The 26073-nt window shown below is 42.4% G+C and overlaps 1 protein-coding gene across 3 annotated transcripts in view; it reads right to left on the bottom strand.

The window, feature by feature from the left end:
- CTNNA1 (catenin alpha 1) overlaps positions 1–24900 on the bottom strand; it is a gene marked incomplete at both ends in the record, with an annotated part of 92052 nt that extends 67152 nt beyond the window's left edge. For all 3 annotated transcript variants that reach the window (XM_079542295.1, XM_079542294.1, XM_079542293.1), the window contains 6 exons: positions 9225–9428; positions 12046–12312; positions 14369–14488; positions 15247–15413; positions 22395–22590; positions 24796–24900. In XM_079542295.1, coding sequence (XP_079398421.1) covers positions 9225–9428; positions 12046–12312; positions 14369–14488; positions 15247–15413; positions 22395–22590; positions 24796–24900 — 1059 coding nt within the window. The remainder of the gene's footprint in view (positions 1–9224; positions 9429–12045; positions 12313–14368; positions 14489–15246; positions 15414–22394; positions 22591–24795) is intronic.
- Positions 24901–26073: the final 1173 nt, after the last annotated feature.

Below are 26073 nucleotides of genomic sequence, written 5' to 3' on the forward strand. Positions count from 1 at the left end.
GTTAGCATATTCAGTTAAACACAGATGACAGCACCTCAGGCACACAGAAAAGAGTAGGAGCTGAGAAGATATTTTATTTTTTCTGGCCACATATGGAAGCAGCAGAGCACCCTATGAATGGCAAAAGCATTTTTCTTGACAGTCAAAGGTTAACATATATGCAGGATGAATCAATAATCCACAAATGGCTGCACATCACGCAACATTTAAGCTCAGCCCGAAACACAGAGGATAAAGAAAAACACGCTCAGTCCGTTAAAGGCACAGCTACTTGTGGAAACGAGCTGCAGTGGATGGCACTCTGCCTTCTCACTGACCAATGCAAGTTCTGCAGATGTCCTGTTTTGCCCCTTACGGCTTGATCCCGAGGGAAAGGACTGTTGGTTTTATTTTCTAATCGGCAATGAGAAAAATGCACCTTTTAGCACACCTCTGCAAGAAAGTTCTTGGCCTGAAAGCCCACAGCTTTCCTACTGCTATGCTGAAGAAACCTCCCTTTCAGACTAGCAATCCAGCAATGATAATCCTGACTGCCTGGCTTTCTGAGTGAATAACCACCAGAGCTGAGCAGAAAGCTTTGAACCCTTGGCATATACAATCCGCGCCTCCTCTGCTGCTCCTCTTCCCGTTTGCCTCTAACTCCTGTTTCTCCTGCTGAAGGAACACGTCCCTGGGCAAACCAAAGGCAAGATGCGTTTTTCTCCTCTGTTTCAAGATACAGCTTAACCCTCATCCTTTCCTCACACTAGAGGAGGATTACGTCACTCTTCTGCCTCTATTTACATTCAAGAGGGCTGCCACTACTTGGATAAGCCACAAATGCTAATTATTCTGTATTGATTCAGTTGACTTTCCGGGACAAAGTAGCTGTAAAGCTCAGGGAGACATTATGAGCATTACAGAACATCAGCTTGTTTGAACAGGATAAAACACGCTAAGCAAAGAGCGTGGTCTAGGTGTTAAACCCTACACCTAGAACAGCAACTCCAGTGAAGACCTATTCTGCTTATATAGCTGTCTGTAAGAAAGTAAAGAGATAGGAGAAAAAGAGGAAAGAGCTTAACTCATTATTCATACCACTGGATAGCAGACAACAGAGCACCACGTATACATACAGTGACTGTCCTCTTCTCCCACCTCCTGAATCTCATCATGTAGAAAGGCAGAACTTAATGCAGAGTTTTATTCAGATGGAGGGGAAAGAAAGGGAAATCAAGGAATTGAGACGCAAGTATTTTGTCCCAGTGCACAAAATACAGTACTCCAGCTTTGCAATAATTCCATCACCCCTTTCATCCAGCAAGAGGGAAATTAAAAAGCCCAGTTGTGTGTGTAATACTTCTGCACACGGAGAGCATGATCCTGCTGGAGGCTAGGAGGCTGTTTATCCACAGATCAGCAGTCACCACACAATCCTACACGCTCTGCTCTATCTGTTCTCTCTGATTTTGAGAGAGTACTCAAGTAGTACGGAACAAACTGACTAAATATATTATTATCTGACATAGATAAAGTTCAAATATTTTTATACTAAACAGTAGAATTCTGACTAAAAACAAAACTTTGAAGTAGAATTCATGCACATTTATGTAAAATGGCTCACAGTTCAATAGAGGCAAAACGTGGCTGAGTGCCCCATCACAAACAAGCAGGCACCCCGCATCTGAAGTCTTCTTTCCACCCATCCTCAAGGCTATCAGAATAATTAAATTAAGAAGGAGCTGTATTGTACAGTATTAGAAAATATTAGACTTGTTAACACCGGAGAAAGCATGCCTGGCAGGAAAGGTGAGGGCCGGGGCAGCAGGGAGCAGGTAAGGCAGAGCCGTCACAGCCACACGAGGTACCCGCACGACTCGGCTCTCCCAGCTACAGACAGCACTTGCTCTCAGTTCTGCTTCAGAATTTTGCTGCTCTGGAAGGGCAGCAGCCTTTTTTGTTTAATGCGTGTTAAGGATCTACAATAAAAGCACTGGAAAGTGCGTGAGGACTGCAAGTGGACTGCAGCTACGTAATGCAATTTCGACTAAATCCCAAACGCTGTCAAAACATTCCATTTCGAGAGGTTTTGCTGCTTGCTGGCACCAGATGTCCGGGAGCAGAGGCTGCGCACAGTAATGGAGGAGAGCAGGGATACCAACAGGCTGCTGAGCCCGTTCTGGAACAAGGCCTCAGGTGCCACTTGAGCTTTGCTGAGCTTCCCTAAGGGTGTATTTCCCTGAAGGTAATTAAGACAACCATGCTCTTCTTTAAGAAACACATTTTCACCGCTCAGTGCAAAAGCTGCCTTGGGCCTAAAAAAGCATTCAGAACTCGTAAATTCTTCCTTTTCTTTCAACAGGCCTGATATCACCACCCCAAAGAGCTCCCAGAACATCCTCTGAAAGCACGGGCTGTGCCCAGTCCCAAGCCAGGACCAAGGGGAGGCAACCTGGAAGCTCCTTTTTGGGGCTCAGAAAGAACGAGCTAATGAACACCACCTGAATTCTCACCAGACTCATCATGCTCACTGATTTACTTTAGATCACCCTTTACCAACTTAAAATCAGTATCACTTCAGAAATTTATTTATTTTCTTAAAGCAGCACTGTTGTCAATCTGATAACATCTATGAAAATTAGTGCCCAGAGAATAGCACACATCTCTGCTGAACAGCAAAGCCCATGAAGGGAAAATCCAGAGGCTTTCAAGCCGTGTCCATCACTTCAGCATTCAACCATCTTAAACTGACAGAAACAATATTAAAAAGAAAGGGTAGATTATCTCAAGGCAGAATTTTTTTTTATCAGCATCTATCATGAATATGGATCAGTCTGCCATTTTCATTCACATACACATTTCCACAGATACAGCTGCTTTCATTAAAACGGCTGTGCAAGAGCCCTTCCAAATACACGAGTTAACTGAACCTAAGTTTAGCAGACACGTGCAAATACACATGCATTCCTTTCCAAATGGGAAATAGAAACTGTCGGTATTATTAATGGGCAAGTTCATAATAAAAGCATCTCCATTATAAAAGTCTTATGTGTCAGAGGTAGAAATACCCTTCACAGGTAGTTCCGAAGACAAAATTACTTCTGCCCAAACACACTGAAGATATGAGCTAGATATCTCTTGCCCATTCACTTTCAAGCACCAGAGGTGTTCAAAGAAGCTTTAGGAAAGGAAAGCAAACCAGTGGAATGACAATCAGGAGAACAAACGTACTTGTTTGGTGTAGCACATTTCCCTAAGCACACTAAACATGAAGTCCAGCACAGGCATTCAGCAAGACATGCGACCACCAAGTCTAAAACAAGAAGTGGTGATATCTATGTCAGGTACTGAGGGCCAAGGCACTCTAGGCAGCACACAGTCTGCAGATCAGCTGCTTCGCTTACCTTCAAAGATGTGCTTTGCAACTGTTGGAAATCTATTATTAAAGAAATACAACACCCCCACTTCTCCCCCTCCATCACACCCTGCTATGGGTCTTGAGGCCAAGCAGAGCACGGAAACTGGAAAAATGAGCTGAAATGATCTGTGCCTGAAATGCCTGCTCTGAAGCTGGCCCCAAATGGTTTTTCTCCATTTGCTGCCAAGCACCTCTAATGCAATCCAGACAGCCAAGGACACAGTCAGAATGATAATACGAAAGCATTAAAATTCCCATTGAAATAGGACCTGTCAAGCTACTTTATGTAACACGATTTATCGTTTCCAAATGTAGTAACAAGGGATTTTATTGTACAAGAGCATGTTGTACACAATGGGGCTCTGGGTTCACATTCCATGCTAGCCAAACTAGAGCTTCTGACAAAGTTTAGGCAAGTACAAGTCTGTTACTTGTGTGCATCTGAAAGGGTAGTTAGAAGCATGACAATTCAGTGGGGTAAAGAATATGTTTCAAAAATGAGACTTCCCTGCACATTTCTGGACACCTCCAATCACTACAGGCCAATGGCTCAAAAGCAGTGTTCATGGAAAGAAACCCAACTGCCCATATTCCATAAAGCCAAGCAAGAAAAATGGACTGTCTAAAGCTGAAGGAGGTCCTCATTTTCAGTCTTCCATGTCAACCAGCCAAGTACAGCAGACTGGTATCTTTTGCAACTTCAGCACAGTAGTCAAACAGCTCAGACTGAAATCTTCTGGTTCCAGCTGACATCCTGCACTCTGTTCTAACATGTGAAACCCCAACCTCAAAAGCCATGACCTCCTGCATCTCTTGTACTTAACACAGTCACTAAGATGAAGTCAAGCTGTCCATGCTCTACACTAATAATGCCCAAGGAGAGTTCCAGCACAGAGCATAGCGTCACAACTTTGAGTCTGTGGATGTTTCTGGATATTGCTACTCCTCCATTCTATGTACCTGCTTCTTAAAGATGCAGAAATATTTCAGCTCTAATTAGCTCCCTGTTCTTTTCTAATGAATTCACTTCAACTACTCTAGCTAATATAACTTGCAATGAAAGCCAAGCATATAAATATAAGGGAGAATAACCTGTACAGTACAGTAAAGCAGAAACAAGCATTGTACCTGCTCTCTGCATTAGGGAAGGTACCATACCACCTGCTAGTGCAAAGGATAAATTGGTGGTACTGTCCAGAAATATCCAGCTTCATGTATTTTCTTCAGGGAGTAAATCAGAGTCAGTCAACATCTACCCACATAAAATTATGAAGTTATAACAGTAACTTCAGATACAATTAAAAAAAACATCTTTTGTGCTCACTCCTGAACCCCAAATCCTAGCTTTCTTATTATCTTCTTCACTGATGTAACACGGACGTTGAACAACATTCAGGTAGGTGCTTTGTTCTGTCCTCCTCTCTCAAAGACTGGTGTCATCATCCAACTAAACTCGCATATGCTTTGAACTTTTTTCCCCATCTAATTAATAAAATACATACCATGAATGCCTAAACGCAACATCACACACAGATCTGACTCCTGCCATCGATTATTTATATTACAAGTTCAGCCATGACTAAGGTGGGTAATTTATTGCATTCTAGGCAGTCGAACTCCCATCCAAGACCTTGGACTACTCTGCTTTTACAGCGCTAGTCGGAATCAATAACGAATTCTGTTAAGTCTTCTCACTTTTGCTGTGCCATTCAGCATTAGCAATAAGAATAAAGCTTATTCAAAGATAAGAAAAATGAAAACAAAAATCACACTCAGATATTCAAGTTTGCTATTTGAATCCAGGATCTGCAGTGCTAGTTTAAAAAGAGAAGCCATTTCCTATTAGGAGTCATGAGGCTGAAATAAGCAAAAGCCATAATGGAAGTCAGTCCTTGGGGGAAAATGGAAGATGAAGGAGGGGAAAAAAAAAAAAAAAAAAAAAAAAAAAAAAAAAAAAAAAAAATCACTGAAAAATTGAATGCTATAATTAAGGGATGAACAGTTGGCATTTTTAGGATATAAATCAAGAAATCAGCTAATAAAACTGCAGATGAAGTTCAAGAGACAAGAGGTATTAAATGATACACAGACCATCTGACTTTACATTCACAAAAACAGTCCCTCTGACTCAGAAGCTAGATTTTCATGTAGCAGTTTCATCATGATATCAACTCAGTGTTCAGCAGCTATCAAAAGCAGATCAAATATCAGACATTATTAGGACAGGACTAAAACAGAAAAAAAACAAAAGCACCACAACACTGTACTGGAGTGTTCATGACCCTATAAATCAACAGCAGTCTGAATCTCCAACAGACCAAATGGACCAGATGCAGTTCTGGTCCCCAGATCTTAAAAGGAATTGAAGACCCAGACCAGCCTCAGTAGGATGCTGAGAAACACACCTACACTAGCATTTTCACCCAACAGCGTGCTCTTGAAACATCTCCTGATCACTGCCACACTGTAGTTCTTTTCTCAGAACCTCTGAATGATTCAGCAAGGAGACACCAACTGCAGAGCAGCGCCTCGCCCCCAGCACTCGGCTACAGCCAGCCGATGGAAGTTCTGCAAATTGGATAAGGAAGGGCACCAAGTTCTCATTCCCTCTTCAAATCCCATTCTCCCGCACCACACTGGTTAGTAATGAGGACAGCCCAAGCTGAGAGGAGGTGTCAAAAGTCTTTGCCTTGGGAAGCAACTAATGAAAGCAGGACACTTCATTCCGGCAAAGAGGAGACGGCACAGCTCTGAACCACGTAGCACAGAGAAGGGTGAGGGGGGGATAGCTGCTCATGGCCTTCTCTGAAATGAAACAATTTCTCTGCTTCGAACAAAAAGATGTTTCTTAATGCAAAATCATTTTCTTTATCAAGGAGTTCTCCAGCTTATGGATGCTGAAAGTTTACAATGGTTCAGAAAAACAAGGCACATTCATTGGAGGTCAGTCCATCAAGAGCTATTAAGGACAGCCAGCAATGCTAGCTCTGAACCATCTGAGCTACAGCCCACTACTATCTGGGAGCTATTTTGGGCAAGGAAAACTACATACCTCCCTTGTTACTGTCATCTTTCTTGTAGGCATCTGCTATTGACTGCTGTCAAGATAGGAGACTGGCCTTGATGTAAATTCAGTTGGACCAGTTTGGGCTATTCTTCTGTTTTGAAAACAGTCAGATGGAAAAGGGAATAAAATGCACACCAATCCAAATAAAGAAGATATAACTTTCATAATGAACTACTGAACAAGCAACTCTTGCCCTTCTTTTAATGATGTAATCACAGGTTTCATCACCATGTCAGCAAATGCAGGGGTCAAGGGCTTCTATGATTCAGTTTCTTTATTACTGAAAATTGTATTTGAACAGAAGCTTCTGCCACACATCATAACACAGCCAGCAATGCTTGCAGACTTACAGAACCCTTGGGGACAGGCCCAAGGAGACAGTTAAACCAAGGGTCCAAAACCACTAAACCCTGAGTTATAAACTACCTATGGAAAAAGCCTTTTTATTACCAAAGATCTGAAAGAAAACCCCAAAGCTAGAAGAAGCCACTAAAACAGAAGGCATTAAAACTAAAAGGGAATCTGCCTGAAGACATTCTTGTGCTTCAACCTTTTCAGCATATTCCTCATTCAATCCTGTCTTTGAATTTTTACACTTGGCCAATAAATAGTTCTTATTCTACCACTCAAACAAGATTTACGATGCACTGCAAGCGTAGTGCAATTAACAGCTTTAATTCCTGATTCATCCCCATCTTCAAAGGGAGATGGGAGAAAAGCACAGGAGGAGATGGCTGGGTACTGTGCTGTGGGTACCTCCACCATACATGCTATGACATTTCCTCTGCCACCACTGTAAGTAGCACATCCCTACTCTTTCTGTAGATGAGCCATGGCTTTTTCACTGTTTAGCTCCCCAGCTACTATTCATTCTTCAGCTTCATCATTCTGATTTTTTTCCTGCCCTCAGTATGGATTTTTACACATCATCCCACATTTTCACCATAATTTATCTATTGCTTTTTCCACTCCATTTCACTGAATTTCTAATCTCATTTTCCCAACTACACTGTCTACAATCATAACATAGCAGTGACTTTGAAAAAATTCAGTATGCTCCACTAATTTCACAATGTGTTAAAAGAGATAACATAGGGAATCCAGTCTTTGAAACTCGGCGCGATTACTTTAACTTGCATATCAGAGACAGCAGTACACAGCCAGAGGAGCAAGATAGGCTTTTGGGCCCAAGGAAGTCAAAGCTCTAGAATCTGACACAGGTATTGACCAACTATCAATGAGAGAGATGCACGGAATCTTCTGTGCACAAGACTGAGCATTGCCTCCTCCATATTTTTCATTTGCATTTGGTGAATGCTTCATTCTGTTGTGCTGATAGGCCTGCATCCAATCCAGCAGCACATTTGTTCGAGGGATTGTTCCAGGTGCATCATGTACTGATAAAACACCCTGCTCCAAGAGGAGTTTTAAATGGCACAACATGGTGGTTGGCTTCCCTGCTGCAGTCTCAAGCTCCATACAACGTCAGTGCTGAGCACAAGTTACATTCACAGGCAATTAAGGCAGACTACATGAAGTACCTAGCTCAGCCTGCCAGCTATACAGGACTTGTCTTTCAGTATTGTTCAATTACTTTGCCCTTGTTTTCCACCGGCAAACAGAAACTCATTGTACTTTCCCTCTCTACCACTCACTGCATGCCTCTGCCCTCCAAGCACCCTCACTTGTACATACAGGCTTCAGAGCACCACTACCTCATGCTGACGTATCTTCCACCAAGAAACAGCAGACTCAAAGGCAACACACAATTCTGCAGCACTGTTAAATGAATTCTACTATCAAAAGAAAATACCTCTGAACTGTTTTACCTCCAGTGTAAATCAGGCTTCACCTCAGCCCATTATGGCTACGTCAGCCAATTTTACTTGCCATGACACTACAAGCCATTTCATTGCTGCGATTTCCACAACTTTTCATCTGAAACCAATTGTCTTTTGAGAGTATTTAAGTTTAGAGACTTGACATTGTTTAAATCTTATGATATCTCCAGCTCACCCTTCAACACTGCTAAAGTTGCTCAGATTAAAATCCCTCAAGCCAAGAAAGAGGCAGCATCTGATATTATATCATGATGCCTTCAAACTCAGCAGCTCATCTTCATGACATAACACTTCTAACTGCAAAAATACACTCAGGCTTCAAATACTGTGTGCTTACATGCAGTGTAATGTACCAGTGCTAGATGCTCACTCCAACTTTTACACCAAACTGTTCCCAGAATTTCTTACTCGGTATTCAGTTTTATCTTTGTACATCCTTCCTGATTAAATGGAGTAGCAACAGCAAATCAACTTGATTCTGAAAAATCTATTACTTTGGCTAAGAAGTTCACATATTTAAAATTTCAAAGCATCAAACTTAGCCTATTTCCCATAGGCTAAGTTACCTTATGCAGACTGATCTGCTGGGGAAGACAGGCTAATTCCACAGGATTTCTATACAAACCAATATGTAAGAGTTATAACCAAAAACAGCACTGAAGGGTTAATGCTATGATAACCATTTCTGAAGAGCAGAGATCAGTCTTAAGGTAAGTATCACAGCTGATCTAAATGCACTTGATTCAGCCTCCAGGCTGGCCTTCTGACAAACCTTTCAGGACTCTTGGTTAATGCTCCTGTCCTATTTGAGGACAGAGCAGACCAGCTTTCAGACCTGCAGCTATCCCCCCTTTTGGATAATCACGTGGAGTTAAAAAAAACAGAAACTAAATAAACAAACAGAACAGAAGATACTCACATTCCCCATGTACTCTGAAAGTAGATCCTGCAAGGCCTGTCGCACCGCATTACACTCTGCAACTATACGTTCCCGTCGGTCATCACGTGTGCAGGATGAATCAGCCATCAGGGCTGCTCCACTAATGATGCTCTCCAGGCGCTCTTCCAGAGAAGGCCTGAAACGTTCCTCACTGAAGGTCGATGGATCCACAATTATTTGTTTCTGGTAAAATAAAGATTTCGGAAGTCAGCAGTCAGGCTGAGCAGTAAGTTACTGTTAGGTCATCAAAAAGACCAACGTTAACACAACTCCCTGATGAGGCGTAAAAAGCAAACAGAATTTTGGCACTGAGAGTGATTTTCTTGAGTAGCTTAGTAAAATTACTAACAGGTTCCCCAGCACATTAGATTGCTAGTCATTTCTTGTGCTGCTTTGACAGCTAAACCCAACTCAGCCACAAGAAGTCTCATTATATGAATGGCAAAAATCAAGTGTGCCAGCACTAATAAAGTTCAAAGCACAGAACTCTTCTTAACTACATGTCAATCCGGACATGCCTTCACTATTTAAACTTGTCAGATATAATTACCTCATCATGAACAAAAAAATCCCCAAGAAAAACAAATGCCCAAAATTAGCCCTATATACAGTACTCCGCTGTCCTGGTTTATCAAGTCCTCCTTCCTTTACTAGTCTGCAATTATAACAGGTAAACAAGAGTATTTTCAAATTCATGTAAAAGAACATATGACTAGAATAGCATATAAATTGATTTCTTCATGGCAGAAGTCTATCAGCTTCATTTTGAAGGAGGATTAGTAAGCACAGCTCGTATTGAGAAACCTGAGGCTACATAAGCAATACTGATGTATCTGCTTTTCAAGGGGCCAACATCACGATCCAGTGCTCACCAGGAAGAAGTAATGCAGCATACACCACCATGTGATTACTTCCAGGTGGCTTATTTAAACAGGTTCTGCAGTTTAAGGAAAATAATATGACCATTTCAAGGTTTACTGATTTGTTTAGGGTTTGCATAGGTTTTCTCCCAGTTAAGGGGCAGGATGGAAAGATGTAGATAACTCATCACGAAAGAAGCCCTAAAGCTTTTTGCAACGGGAGTTTTCTACAGTCAGTTTGTATGCCAGCTAATTTCAACATTAATGTCAGCACAATTAGTCTCCCAGCTGAGTAACCACAGAATTCACAGCAGGTTTAGAAACAGCACACGTTCTTCTAATATTCCCATTTTTCCTGAAAATTCTAGCTATTCAGGTAATGCAGTGGTGGTATGCTACGACCCCCAAATTACACCACATAAACGAGAGATAATCACTATCTTGTTATCTTCTGGTAGTCATTTAATATTTTACCATCGCAGCAGAAACACTGAAGCATTTGGGAGGGACGTGCAAAACCTCTGTAACAAAAGCACAATAACACTGACATGTTAACAGGAAATGAAGTGCAGGGATAACATCTGCAGAGAACCTGGGCACATTTGTTTTGTCTGTCTCTTTTGGCAAGGCCGAGCAGACAAAGCCATTGCACACAATGCCTATTCAGGCTGGCCTGCTGAGCAAGCCCTGGTGCTGTTAGCGAGCCGCAGTATGGGAAACTAAAGTTCAGAACTCAATGCAAGCTAAAGCACTCAATAAGTCTCTGACCATATATTAGAGAGCTCACAGTAAAATATGAGCACACAGCACAAATCATATTAAATGGCTGGAGCAAGATTAGCCAATATACAAATTGGAACTGACATGTTTTTCAATTCTACGTACCAGAGCCAGTCCTCAGCATCGTGTGCTGGTCCTGGAACTGCCTTCCCATCCTACAGATCTGATCAAACCTGCGATCCTTTGGGTGTTAACCCAATGCACGTTCTTCAAACATATGTAACTGAATATACAACTGACAGAATTTGAGATAGATTTAAAACTGAAATCTGTCACAAAGATCAAGACAACCACAATGTCCTCTTGTAACCCAAGAGATGACAGAGAAAGGCTTCATATTCAGTACAGGGAAAACCTCAAATAGTATTTCATCCTTTAGGGAGATGTTAAAAGAAGTTAAGATATACGGAATAAAGTAACATAGAGAAGCAGGGGTGGCAAGAGCAAAAGAGGAAAAGGTGAACAATATTTGGCAAAAAAAGTACTAAGAATTTTGTGACTGACAGCCTTGTGACATTAAAAAAAGTTTTAGAGGGAAGCTACTTCCAAGGTGTTTAAAATTCTCAGACTGGATCAGTAGCAGACACAAAATACTGGCTTCAGAAGGAAAGTATTCTCAGTAAAAGCACATGGCTATCCTTGGTAACTTACAGAACACAAGACAAAGAAAATGACAGATCAGTGCAACACACTGGTTTAAAAGTGACTTCGTTCCCAACTAGGTATCACATTAAACTTCCCACTCTATGTTCTTCTCAATAGGTAGGTTTGGGCAATTCCAAATACGTTATTCACTTCTAATAAGTCATTTTTGCCACCCACAAGAACAAATTACATAAATATATTATGAAATAATCAATTTCAAATAAACCAAAGGCTTACATCTAACATAGCAGTAGGCTAACAGCTATTTTTGTGCTAGTTTAACTTGACAGCCTTCAATCATCAAGAACTGCATTTCTCCTTTCTATATTTTATCAATCCTCGTTTTGAAAGAGCCAATTTTGAAAAAAATAAAAGCCTGCTTCACCTGGGACTTGCAGGTTTTCAGTAGAAAACTGGGTTTTTTTGGGTAACAAACAAAAGATGTTGCTTATAAATCACGTAGGCAAACACAATACTTGGAGTTGCCACTTTTTATGTACAGGTTGAGAACTTACATCAAAATTGTTCAGAGCATAAGCCAGCTCTCCACCTCCACCCTGCTGCTGGGCAGCATCATCTGATGCAGTTGCTTGAGCTGCGTTGGAGATGCCCGTGACTGCTTGCTGAAGCTGTTTGTAGATCAAGTCCCGGTTCGCTTTGTACGCAGCCACATCAGGGTGCTGCAGACAGGCCTGAGATGCAGTATAGAGAATAGGAACATTCTTCTGCAGGATTCCTCTGGCTGCCGCCATCTGATCACGGTGACCCACATCTTTCAATTCCTATTAGGAAAATTGAAGAAAGAAGCAATTGAAAGCAGTCCCCACACATGATCCATATACTGCCTTCCCGCATCTTCAAGAGACAGGCAGATTCTTTGCTTAGCACGTTCAAGTCTAATTCAACCTTGAGCTTTCCCCATTTCCTATTATTAATAGCTCAACTAATCTCAGAACACAACAGCTCCATAAAAACTCAAATAAAAGCAGTACTACAGGGCAATTCACAGTTCCACATTTCAAAATCCAAGGCATGTCTGCTCCTTGCCACAGCAAAGGACCAGCACTCTGAGCGCAGACAATACCGCTACATCAGGAGAACTCAGAAGCTGTGACCTCACTTTTCCATCCGTGCTTTAGGATGCCAAGAGGTAAGTGACAAGCATCATTTAACCAGAGGAAGAAAAAAAGAGGTAATCTCTGACAATCACCGACATTAGTCTTCTGGCTCTGTTTCAGAAGTAATTAATCCAATGAGTGTGTGCAACCAGCACAGAGATTCTGTGAGAAATTCACACGGTTGTTCTGCATGGAGCAGTTCAACCACAGGAACCATGTCATGAATTCTGCATCTGAGAAGTCAGATCTTAAATTTAACTCCAATGCTCAGAACCAGCATGTTTTCTTTCATCACACCTAGAGGATGGAGTTCACTCCCCTCAAGAGACTCACACACTTCGTTTCAGAAGAACAAGAATATCACTCGACTTCTTGTCCATCTCCAAATGGAGAAAATTAACCAATGACTATAATTATAACTAATTTAAGACTGAGGATTGAGTAAGCCCATAGGTCCTTTCACAAATACTCAATGCTGCAGTTCTTTAAAGCATCATCATCTCTGCTTTGGAATCTAAGTACTATGAATGGAGAGAGCTTCTGAGTCCTGCACAAGCAGCAGAGTTTCTAAAAAGGAAAAGTAACCCAATTATTAGCAGCACAAACACTCTAAAGTTACCTCTTCAGTCTTACAGAGGGGTGATGAAAATGAAGTGGGCTGCCTTACCAGCAGAAAAAATAAATAATCTGACCGACTCTTAAAAATGAATGAGTAATACACGACCTCTTAAGACACACACTAAGCAGCGAGGGCACTCCAAGCAGGCTTTCAGATTTACAGATTTAACACAACCACTTTCCACAGTGTAAAACAATCCATCACAAAGCAGTTTAAGGACATTTATTGTATTGCCATCACAACCCCATCCCCGTTTACCGCAATCAGATCCCAGATACATAACCAACCAGCAATCCATTTAAAACTGTTCCCAGTTTATTTTCAAAGATAAATCCATGCAAGAAAACAAGCAGCCTTAGAGATGCATAAACAGTTTGGGTTTGTATAGATCAGCAGAACAAAAAAATACAGTCTACAAAAACTACGCTATTTCAGATAAATCAGACTGCCTACACCTTTCCCTTAAGACTTACCTTACATAGGAATGAGTCACAACACTCATGTTGTACAAAAGCAAATTCTGCATGCAATTGAGGCCTAGCGATAGCTATGCAAATACAGAACATACACAAAGCACAGGACCTTAAAACCTTTCTCAAATGGGGACTTCAAGACTAGCCTTGGTGTGGTGCATTGAGAAGAGCTGCAATTCTACCCCTAGCCATGACAGTACATCGGTGTGAGCCACAAAGACAGCGTGGTCTTGTGGTGAGAGCACCAAGCACTAAGTCACATCCCAACCCTCTTTCCTTACCCATACCTGCACTGCTTCAAAATGGATGTCCTGACATGCACCAGTGCAATTCTATAGAAGCAGCATTTCATAAAGGTACTAAAGCATTAACATAAACAAATGCTAGCATGGACACTTCAGTCAGAAGCAGTGTTTTACAGCTGAGCAGATTTTCTGCTTACCAGGCAAGTGCCATTCGGTTTCCTAAACGTCACCGAGTGCAAGACAAAGTATTCCAAAACAAACAAAAAGTAAAAAAATTAGTAGAAGCAATAGGTAGCCTCTCAGAGCAGCAAGGCTGCCTCATTTTCTTATTTTGAAAAAGAATAAGAAACAGCATACAGAAATAAGAACTGCCATCACTATACCTGCTGTCTTTTGGCTGCCATTATGTTAAGTTTGTCCACTTCTGGCTTGAGGGCTTTGTATTGGATACCCAGATCCTGCTCGGTGCCAGCATTCCTTAATTTCAAGATACCTTCTTCTACCTAAAAGAATAGATATATTCATTTTTTCCCAAGTAATACAGTTCACTGTTTACAAGACTATTTAGAATACGTTTCAAAGCAGACAAAGCGATTTTTCTCTCCTTTCTTTTGTGCTTTTTTTTTTGTTTGTTTGTTTGGTTGGTTTTTTTAAGAGGACAGACATGTCAAGGCTAACTATACCTCAAGCTCAGGTACTCTTTCAGAGTCATTAGCTACCAGGGACAGCCAAGAATGCATAACTGGAAGAGACCAGGGCCCCATTGGAGCTGTGGCTGCCAAGGACAGAACCTCAAACCCCAGATGAAGTCAACCCAATATTGAGGCTCACTGCATCTCAATTTTCACACAAACCAGCCACCTCCTACTTGCAAATATATTAAAAAAAATGTTAATCATATTCATTTTTATTCAATCCACTAAAGCTATTTTTGGTACTAATAGCTAGTCATATCTGCTAGCTACAAGAGAGTAGAAGTCAATGAGAAAACCAAGTTACTTCTTTATGATTAAAAGATTTGATTATCAAATCTTCTGCAATTCACAGATCACGGTGCATTAGTCTCAACACTAAAAGTTGAGAACAAAGTGTAACACAGCATCAAAAGCTACGGACAGTGTCTGCTGGCTGTTTTTACACTCATCAGTTGCACGCTACGAGAAAAAGTCCCCCAGCCTTCAGTGCTTCAGAGGCAAATCACTGCGAGTGAGAGCTCCAGGCTCAGCGTGGCACACCAGGCACAGCTCAGGCCTGCACTTACTACTTTCAGTTGAACCAACAGCTTGTAGACGTCTGCCATGTCTGCCAGAATGAGCAGCCGAGTCACTGCGGAGAGCAGGGCACGCGCCGCTCGCACCATGTTGCCGCGCTTCACCGAGGAGCAGGGGTCATCAGCAAACTCCCCCGAGGCACTCTTCATCAGGTCACCTGCAAGAGGAGAAGGCCCCACGTTACTGTCACAGCATTTCTTTCAGGGTGGAAGAGTTCCTGGGAAAGACAGTCTGGGCTGTGACAACAAAAAGCATTTGCTTAAGTACAGCCAGCATTTCTGCCGTCTCCAAGCATGGTCATCACAGTACTGAAGGAGTGGTGCAGGAGGGAGGAAGGGTTTGGAAGTCACACTTTGATCCCTCCTTCAAATTATGCAGGTGCTTTGGTGTACCAGAGTCCGCATGAGGGGCAAATACAAGTGGCACTGCTGTTACTTGCACAACTGCAGTGTATGGATATTCCACACATGACAGCACCTTCTTTAAGTGGAAGCTCTGCTTTCAAGCAGAAGGCAGCAGAACACCCTGTAAGCAGAGAGAGAAGTGCCACAGCTCGTGGGGCTGTAAACAACTGGGAGCCAGGACCTGGCCGGCTGCGCCACAGTCTGCAGGCAGGGCAAGGCTCTGCTTCCTGACACGCTCCAGCATTTCATAGCCTGTGGGGCTGCATCTGCTGCAGGAGAGAATCTGGATTTCAGATAGCGCAACAGGATAACTATGAAAGCAAAAGCTGCTTTAAACAGCTAGAAAAATTCATCCAGAAGCCAGAACAGTAATTTCTGCATATATTCAGAGGAATAAAACCAGCCTTTTTTGTCCTCCTCCTTTCAAGGGCAGCATTTTGTTCCTACCAGCTCAACTCCTGCACAGCAACTAGGTTTGGAATCCACATAATTGCTCTTTGATCTCCTTGCATTTTGGAAACATTCGGAGAACAGTTAGGTTATAGTTTAGAAAACATTGGGTGCTCAAGGCCAAAGATTCGTGGGCAATCAGAGATGACCAGAAAAGCATACTGACTGTTTAGTGGCTGACTGCTGTGCCAGAGGCTTCCCAAACCTGTTTGAGAAATGCCTGTCTGACCAAGTGCCAGAACACAAACAGCACATTTCTCGCAGATGAGAAAAGAACTTCAAATAATGCTTCAGAAGGGAGAGCTACCCAGTGCCCCCACCACCAAACAGCACTGGGAGAGATCTGCACCTGAATCTCATGGTGATGCTGCGGCATGACCGTGCCCATAAGCCACTCCCATGGCCAAGCAGTCAGGGGCACCACCCTGATGGGAGGCACACTTTAACCACTCAAAATCACCTACAAGCAGAGAACTTGAAGTTAACCATCACACACTTGCCCTGGAAGAGTTTCCAGCACAGCCGCCAGCCTGTCCAAGCAACCACACGCAGACACTGCGTTCTGTTCAGATGCTCCCTCCTGTGCAACATCCTTCCATCATCTTAAACACTACTTCCAAGAATGGCATACAACATTTTAAGATAAAAAATGCACTACTTCAGCACTGTGACATATGACAAACCTGCTGTGCAAGTACAGACCAGCTATAAGCATCAATCTACAACTATCTCCCACCCAACTTTTTGAGGGCTATGACTCATTACTTTAACAAGCATTAGGAGCCATAGTTTTTCACACGGGTGAAGGACAATATTCCTCCAGTGCTAGAAAACAACGAGCCATGAGATTATGAAATTATGTAGCTGACATGACTATTTATCCTAGAAGAGACAAATAATAGTGAAATTCATTTTACCACAAGTAAAAAAAAAAAATGCATGTATGAACAACCTCAGGATTTCAGATATATTTGTCATGAGCTTGGTTCTGCCATATTTCCTCCCTTGTTTATATGTAAAATTCTCACTTTCTTCCTCCCACCTCCCAACCCCCACCCCCAAAGAAAGAAAACATTGTTTTCCTATTCAAAACAACTTGGAGGTGGCCACTCAGTTCACTCAAACCTCAGAAATCACTAAATGAGGCTAAAAAACAAGATCATCTTTCATCCATCGCTTAAATCATCACCTTACATGCTAGTCCTGAAATGAAATGCTCTCCCTTTTTATTTTAATGAGAGATTTTAAAGATTTAGTAAGTTTCAAGCAGCTCGTCAGAGTGTCAGAAGATAACTGGCTTCACCAAATCACTGGAAGATTACATTTAAAAACCATTGCGTTTATTTATTTATTTCTTTTCCCCACCAATTGAAGAAAGCCAACTTCCAGACTTCTGCTACAGAAGCCTCAGGAGATGTGGTTACTGTAACCAGACCCAAGGCACAGGAAGGAACCCTGCCCCGGCCTCTGCACTGCTGCTGCTCGTGGTGTACATCAGGAGTTGCATGCAATATAATCTTCTCATTTTCAAACCCGAGCCAGAGGTTAGAATGCAAGCTTGAAAATGGGATTTAAAAGTTAAAGATATACACCACAGAAGTGTCAGACTGCAACTCAGATCATACAGCTGATACGAATTCTTATAGGAGTAATCTGTTTTTCCAATATCACCTCAGATTTTTCACTAGATACTATAAAGGAAAGATAATAAAAGAACCAAGAAAAGAAGAGGCAATGGTAGCCACATATGATCTTGTCAATAAAATACTAAGAATTCAATTAAATCTAATGGAACAAAGCCCATTTCAGAAATATTAAGATTTTAGTCCATCAAAAGAAAATTACCCATTTTCTACTCTCATTCCCACCATGCCCACAGGCTCTGACAGCACTTTCAGACAGCACTATTAATCCTCCCCAGCAGCATGCTGCAGATGACCATGACAGAAGAGGCTTGCTCTGTGCTCTGTGCGAGCGCTGGCTGAGCAGAGCAGAGGAGGGGAGACCTATGTGCATTTAGGGGACACGCAGGCATTCACTTTTTTTTTTCCCTTCAAGCTACAAATTCACGCTCGTCACCTTGTGCCCTTCAGCACCCTGCAGATTAAAGCCTGTCTCCAGGCTGCTTCACTCTCAGTATCAGAATCACAAGGCATGCTATCAGCACGTCCTTTCCTGCATACTCTTCCCCAGCATTTCAGAGCCATTTACAGACCTGGCAGCCACCAGTGTGACTGGCCATGCCTTTGCCTGGACAGCCATTGGTGCCCCCATCCTGTGGTCGTGCCGCTCACTGCTCTCACCCACGCCATACCTCTGCCTATGCACAACACCAATTCATCTCTGCAGAGCCCCCTATTCCCTGCCAAATGATGGTGAAGATAAAGCCAGAGCCTGAACGCCACGTTACTCTGTGTAATGATTCCTCCCTTCCACTGCTGCTGCCTTCACTGTCCTCCACAGGGGCACAGTGGGCTGCCCAGGCTCCCTGCTATGAAGGACGCGGTCTCAAACTGACTCCAACAGACACTCATTGATTCCTTATTACAGCCCAGATTTCACATTTCCTTTTGCCACATGAATATGGGGAACTGATGCTTAGGGAAACAAAAAATGGTTAATTCTTCAAACTGTACCTTCAGTTAAATCCATATGCCACATATAGCACTCATCTGCAGCCTGCCAAGAGCTGTCTCGGAGCTCCCTTCGCTTACAGCTTTTCAAGGGTCTCCAGTCCTGCGCTGGGGAATTACTTCAATACAACAAGAGGCACTCTCCAAAAATGTTTTTCTTGCAGGAGAACAAGCAAAAACTCTGTAATCTTTCAAGAAATTAAGCTAATTGGTCACAACAGACTTGTAAAGTTGAGTTTTCCAAGAAGAATTCAGTGCTTAACTATGCTATTTGTGCAGCTGGCTTCCTTCTGCTCTTCTGTAAGCTGTGCATCTCATGTGAAGTACAGATTAAAAAAACACCTTCCTTATGCTTTCATAATTCCTCAAACCCCCATTCAGTTTTGAAGAAAGCTTCACTCAAGCATAGGGCTGAGAGTAACAATGCTGAATAGTCTGCCCACTGCTCTGCAGTGCAACCCTGGAACAACCAAAACCCCCCAGGACTACAAAGATTATCCATTCTCTTACCTCAAACCCAATACACAGCTTTACGCTTTCTAATTTTAAGCTTTAATATCTGGTCTTTAATGTAAAAACACCACTGGAAGAAACACAACAGTAAGAAGGCAGCGCGAGGCTCCGCAGTGCAAGCTAACACACTGATACAGAGGCAGCAAACCACAGCCTGCATGGGAGAACAGGAATAGCCTGGTCAGCACAACCCAAGGGAAGCTCCCTTCTTGACCTCAGAGCTCACAGCCCACCTTAGTACCCAGCATCTGGATAAATACCCTGCTGGTTTCATAACAGCTCCAACAGCTGCCACTTCAACCTGCACCAGGCCTCGGTTCTTCAGAGAGGGCAAACCCCTATAACAACAACAGGCACAGAGCAGGAGCTTGCAGAAGGGGAAATAAGAACAGGCAAGGCTGTTATGACCCCTTCTATTACCCAGCAAAGTTGTAATGGCAAAAATCAGAGTAACACATACCACAAGGGTGCTGAAATCAAAGCTCACATCAGACATTTTCTCACCACTACCGTTTTCCTAAAGCCACAGCAGGAAAAAACACTGCAATTTTGTTTCCACTAACATTTTTCCTTTAAGAAGTTTCACTGCTTTAAAAGAAGTCAGAAGTCCATAGCCTTACATGGTCAGAAATCTTACTTTGGATATTCTGTGAAGCTGTTTAATATTTTAAGCAAGTTGTAATTTATTCTTCCATTCTAAAATCAGGAAGACTTTGAAGTGATCCACTTATATTGATTTAGTATGCAGCCATGTTATCCTTCATTCTAAATAGCTCTTTCCACTTCTTTGTTTTTACCCCCAACAAATAGATTCTACGAGCAAGTGTGCTCACTAAAATCATGTACCCCCTCAATCTTCTTGCTAGGCTAAAAAAAAAAAATTTTAATTTGCTCTGATGAGACAAGTTATCTATTGTTCTAATCATCTTCATAACCTCTGTCCAGATTCATTCCTCTCTTTTTATTATGGTATCTAAAACCTCTCCCTATTCTAAATAGAGGCACTATTAATTCTATTTTCCTGTCTTCTGCTGAAGATAAATTGGGCACACATCTACAGTCCTACTGCTGCTTTCACAGACAGCCACTTTGCTATCGCCCTGCTGCTGACCCAGGCATCCAGACTGACCTCTCTGCTTTTTGCTTCCCATCACAAATGGCATATAAATGCACCAGCACCAAAAAGGTTTGCTAAGCACATGTTTTAGAATAGATTAGCTCAATTGGAAAGCACCTACAAAGATTAGCAAGTCCAGCTTCCCAACCGCTTCAGGGCTGACCACAAGCTGGAGCCTATTACTACAGGCATCAGCCAACTGCCTTGAGCACTGGCAGGCACGGGTTATTTGTTCCACTCCCATTTCTCCAGTCTCTGAACTCCACTGGCCTACCACACCACTGGAAGCTCTTCTGAAGTGCAGAGACTGCATATAATTGTGCTCTGCGAGTTTGTATCTCCTATCATTAGCGCTAGCAAAGTGCAACCCTCCCAACACAGACCCCTGGGCAGGGCAACAATAACCCACAAAACAACCCTCATCTCCACAGTCTGTCGCATCTCATTTTCCATCATTTGCTTCTGATTACCTCTGAGGTTCTACTTCATCTGACGAGTTGCTCTGCTCTGGCTGCCCAGGCACTGCCCCACACCAGGGACACAGGCCTCAGCCCCACGGTGTGCCCCAGCTCAGCCACACGACGACGGCATCCCCACAAACTGCTGTGGGCAGCAGTTGTATTCAGTTGCATCTTTATGTCTAATGCTTAGTATCCACACAGCTTCTCAGAATGTTTTCCCTGTGCATCAAGCTTCACGCAAGCGACAGGTAGCATGAAATGAAGAAGCAAAACAACATTATGGTAGAAGTATTTTTTCTCCAGCATCTCTCAGCTCTGAACCCTACCTCCTCTGCCGAAGAGCAATAGAGCAGGGAAGTTCGGGCATCAGGCTTGCCTCATCTCAACAAAAAAGGGGCAAAAGACTCATACTGAAGCCTCTTGCATCAGTTTTTCCTACCAGCTTCTCACTGCAATATCCAAACACAAATACAGATAATGCTATTTCACATTCTCAAGAACTAAGTACAACTCCCTCGCACACCAACATCGCTATGAGTGATGTGAAGACATTCAGAGATGAACTCTAATTCCCAATATGGAGCAGCAATCAAGCAAGCACCAAAAAATTAAAAGCCTTCAGGACAAAAGGATCTTTTGCTGTTTGTCGTTGTTAAGTTAAACCAACTCAATTAGCCCCTTACACTGCAGCCTTCTTACATGGATCTTTCTTTGGTCTGTCAACCAGGCACATCCAGAACTGAAACCATTTTCAACTAATATTTCATCACTGTGCAATTTCAGCTACAAACAAGTAATTAATGCCAATGAGGTTCTGAGTTGTTTTTTTTTTTTGCTGCAGCAGCAACCACCATTAATACCAGTTGACTGGGTTTCACTGAAGCGTAGAAAAGGCTCATGACTGGAAGAACAATAAATGATTTATGAGCAGCAACATTTACTAGTGCATATTTTAGAGTAAGCCGCTCCATAGGCTTCCTTTGAAAAGACCTGCAAGAAAAGCAACAAGGCAAATGATAAAAATCAACACTAGATATGGGGGAGGAAGTCTGGAATATTTAATCAAGGTCCTTGCATTCTGTTTTTCACTGTTTACATTTTGCATATTCAAGACATCCAGTTCTAAGTCAATACTCAGTTCTTCCTCCTCCAATGATGTTTTAAACACATCCAAATCCTGCCGAAGTTATTGACAAGTATTTGAGATGTGGTTTCATAACATTTAGAGGCGGTGGTTTACAAGGAGGAAGGTTACTTTCCTGCCTAAGTTGAGGTGGTGTTTTTTTGGGTGTTTTTTGTTTTGGTTTGGTTTGTTTGTTTGTTTTTTACATTCTTCACAGCCTCAACCTTCGTCTCTCCTCTGAATCTCTCCTTGGGACATTTGATTTCCAGATCTGCCCAGTTAATGTTTTTAACTGAAGGAAGTCAGCTAAACAAGTCGATAATCCAAGAAGAGGAGTAATCCACAAGTAGAGAAGTAAAATCTTTAGAAACAACAGCAAAGAGAAATGGAAACAGTTCTATTAACTGTGAAAAAAATCCAGCTGCAGAAGCTCTTACCTTGCTTGCGAACATCCTCCACAGCTGCCACCAGCTCCTCTTTGAGGAACTGGCTCTCTTTCGCTATTTTGTCTCCTTTGTCCAAGAAATTCTCTGTTGCTTGTTCAACTGAGGCTGCCAAAACATGGGCCTTCTTAGAGCGCCCGCGCTTTTTATTAGAGGGGCCCTTGTTACTGGTGTTAACCAACGTTGTAACCTGAAGGTATGAATGGAAGGGAAAAAGAAATTAGAAGTTTATCAGCCTGACAGCAAGGTCATGCACGTGTAATTTCTTTAAACACCGTATTTGTAATACTTGCTCTACTGTCAGCTCCAAAGGGTACATTTGCAAACAAGCGTTTTTCTCTTCTCTTTAAACATTACCATGCTTTTTGGTTCATTAGATGAGCTTTACAAATTCAGCTAAACTGCTCAGAGATTTTTCAGAAGCATCAGCAGACCTGAAAAATTTAAGAATTGATTTCTATTTGTATCTTTGATAAACTGCAATCTCAAAACCAGACCAGAGCTATTTGGCATCACACACAAAGGAACCAACTAGAGGATAGATTGGGATAGCTCTCCAGACATAAAAAGACTCCAAACGAGGCTGAAGCCATGATCTACAGAAATCTAGCAATGCAGCAGCTTTTCAATCAAAACCAGGGAATACTGCAGCCAAACAATTAGGTGCAAAAATACTCAAATCAAATGTTCACAATCCTCCTGTAATCAAGGAATGTTTCAAGTTTCTCCCAGTAAGGCTTTAGTATGAAGAGCCCTCTCTGGTCAGATGACCAGCTACTCCATTAGCTTAGGATCAAGATCTATCCCTTTCAATCCCATGGATATAAATGTCCAAACCCACACAAAACCCACTCATTTCTCATTTCTTTCCTCCCCTTCTAAAGTCTAGCAAAATTCATATAAAGCTATTTCAAAAGAACATTAAATTACAATGGTAAGAAAATTAATGTTCTGGAAAGCCCAAGGACTGCTGACATGAAGGTCCTCTGAGCTGAATCCATCTTCTCAGTAGGTTGGTTCACGTTGATTCAGAGAGGTAAAGCCATCTGCTGGGAGCATTGCTGCTCTTTTTAATGGAAAGCATTCGGATCTGGGAGTCTCAATTCATCATGTACTACAAATAAAAGGCTAGTTGCAGCAAGGCAATTTCCTCAACTTTCCTCTCCATGTTTTGCCAGTCTCATCATTCACAAAATTTGGGATTGTCAGTACTGCCTGTTGAGCCACTTTAGTAATAAGTTACAGACAATGAAGTTGGCCAAAAAGGTCCTTTGCTGAGTGAAGTTTTCCAAATCAGGACTACTTCTGATAAGGAAAGACTCCATCAGTAACTCCAGCTTCAGAGCTATACAGCAAACCCCCTACAGCCCAGATGTGCATCCAGAGGGAATGAATGGCAAATTCTTTCAAAAGCAAGGACTACAGCATGGCAAATAAGGGGACACACACACATGGGAAACATAACTTGATCACTTCAGCTCATGCTTTGCTCCAGTTGTGTCCAATTCATACTCTCGCTTGAAAAATTCTACTGCTCAGGAAAATAATACTAGAAACATAAGTTAAATCTCTCCAGCGTACCCTACCAGGTCTGGAAGAGAAAGATTATTTCCTAAGAACTTCTAAAATACCCAAAAGATGCAGATCACATTCACAAGGCTCGCCGTAGTCTTCCTATACTTCCCCATGCACTTTACTGAGCAACATACACCATGCATAAGTTTTAATTCACAAACCCAATGCGAAGCCTAGGCAGAAATTAAACAACAACAAAAAGTATATATTGTAACTGATACACTGAAACAGTAACAAATGCCATGAAAGCACATTTCTTAAGTGGGACCCCGTTAGGAGGGGCTGGTAACTGATACACAACAGGAGGCTGCTACAGATAGCTTGCAAACACCCCCTCACACAGAGTAGGAAAGCGTTGCCTCATTGCTTTGAAATTAATAAACTGATCCATCAGAAACTTTAGCATTTATCTGATTCTCTCTACCTATATTTAGGGTTCCCTTCAGAATCTTTAAGAAAATGTAGGAGACCTTCCTTTTATCAAGCACTGAGGGCTTCACTGCAAGGGGCTTTTGTCATTCCTCAGCAACACAGCTTCGTCAATACACAACAAATTAGCAACACACCACTCAAAATAGAGGTGAGAAACAGCTATCAGTTTCTGCCAGTTGAAATGCTGCATCTAATCACCAACTGAGGGAGCACAGAGCTGAGCACAGTAACGGCTCAAATAAAACAAAGCAGTGATTTCTGCCTTCTACCCTTTCCCTGGGTTTGCAGCGTTCTTCTAGAAGCTCTGAGTTCCTTGATTGAAGTGGCACATCAAAACAGGTAATCATCCCTAAGAAGGCAGTTCCCCACACCTTTTTTTCTCCTTTACCTGTGTAACAAGAGGCTCCAGCAGCCTCTCCACCGCCAGCGTTCTGATCTCCAGGCTTTTGGGGTCCCATCTGAAGTTCACGTTGCCTGCAGTAACAGCCGTCATTTCTAGAAGAAAAGTGCTCTATGAATAACTTGGTTCTCATCAGCTCCATCAGAATTTATTTGAAAAACAGAATAAAAACAGAGGCTTTTAAATGTGCAGCACAGCCATCCTGTGTAAATTAAGTTTACAATGTGAATGGAAATAATAGTTTGGTTCAACTTCTTTTTTTTTTTTTTTAATGGCTGATAATGAAGCACGTGGACCTTACACCCTTATGTTTTGGTTAGAAACTGAAAACAACAACAAAGCACCCAAAAGTCCCAATATTTCAACAGAACAACGACAAGTAAGGCTGCGCAGTCTCCAAAGAGCCTCCCAGGTACGAGGGGTGCTGGCATGAGGCCACGCCAACAGCTTCTGCCCCACGTCTGCTGCCCTGCACACCCAGCCCAGGCAGTGGGACAACAGACGGAAACATTCCAGCTGCAGAACAGCCACCAGCTCAGCAGGGCACCCAGCAGAAACCCTGAGCACCTCAGTAAGCACAGAGCTGGGCCAGCTCAACCCGCTCATCCAACACAGCATCTCAAGTACAAAAGCAAAAGAGCCTTACAGAGCCAGAGAACTCAGCTGGTTCATATTTAACAGCTTAGAGACCTACTGCACTTCCCCTGCACATTTACATAGGAGGGGAAAAAAAAAAAACAAAACAGATTTGCATGAAGAGAGCTCTTCAAAGCCGTCACCGAGCCTTTCCTTTCCATTACTCTTCTAAACCAACATCCCAGTGGAACAGCAGAAATGATTACAGGAGAAGTTCAGTGAAGTTGCTGGAATAGCTCTGCTCCAAACGAACCACTGGGTTACCGCCACGATACAGCACTGCAAGTCATCCTGAAAATCACACACCCAATTTCAGCTAAAACATTATCAACCTCAAAATACAAAATTGGGCTTAATTAGTTTCGTAACTTTGTTTTAAGAAAGTCAGGAAGAATAAGTAAGTTACAAAGCCTCCTCCCCACTCCTCCCAGGCACTTGCTGTTGGAGTTGTTTTAAACACTTGTTAGCTGATATTTTAAATCTCACCCTGGACAGGACATTGTCTGCACAGCATCTCAGCAGACAGACTGCTCTGACAGCACCAGATGTCCCTGAGCTGCCAGGCAAGCACGATGTCCTACTATGTTTAAGAAGCAGGAGGCAAAGCGCTAATTTTGGTACCCAGCGATG

The sequence above is a fragment of the Tetrao urogallus genome (assembly GCF_951394365.1).
Source record: "Tetrao urogallus genome assembly, chromosome: 14".
NCBI lineage: Eukaryota > Metazoa > Chordata > Aves > Galliformes > Phasianidae > Tetrao > Tetrao urogallus.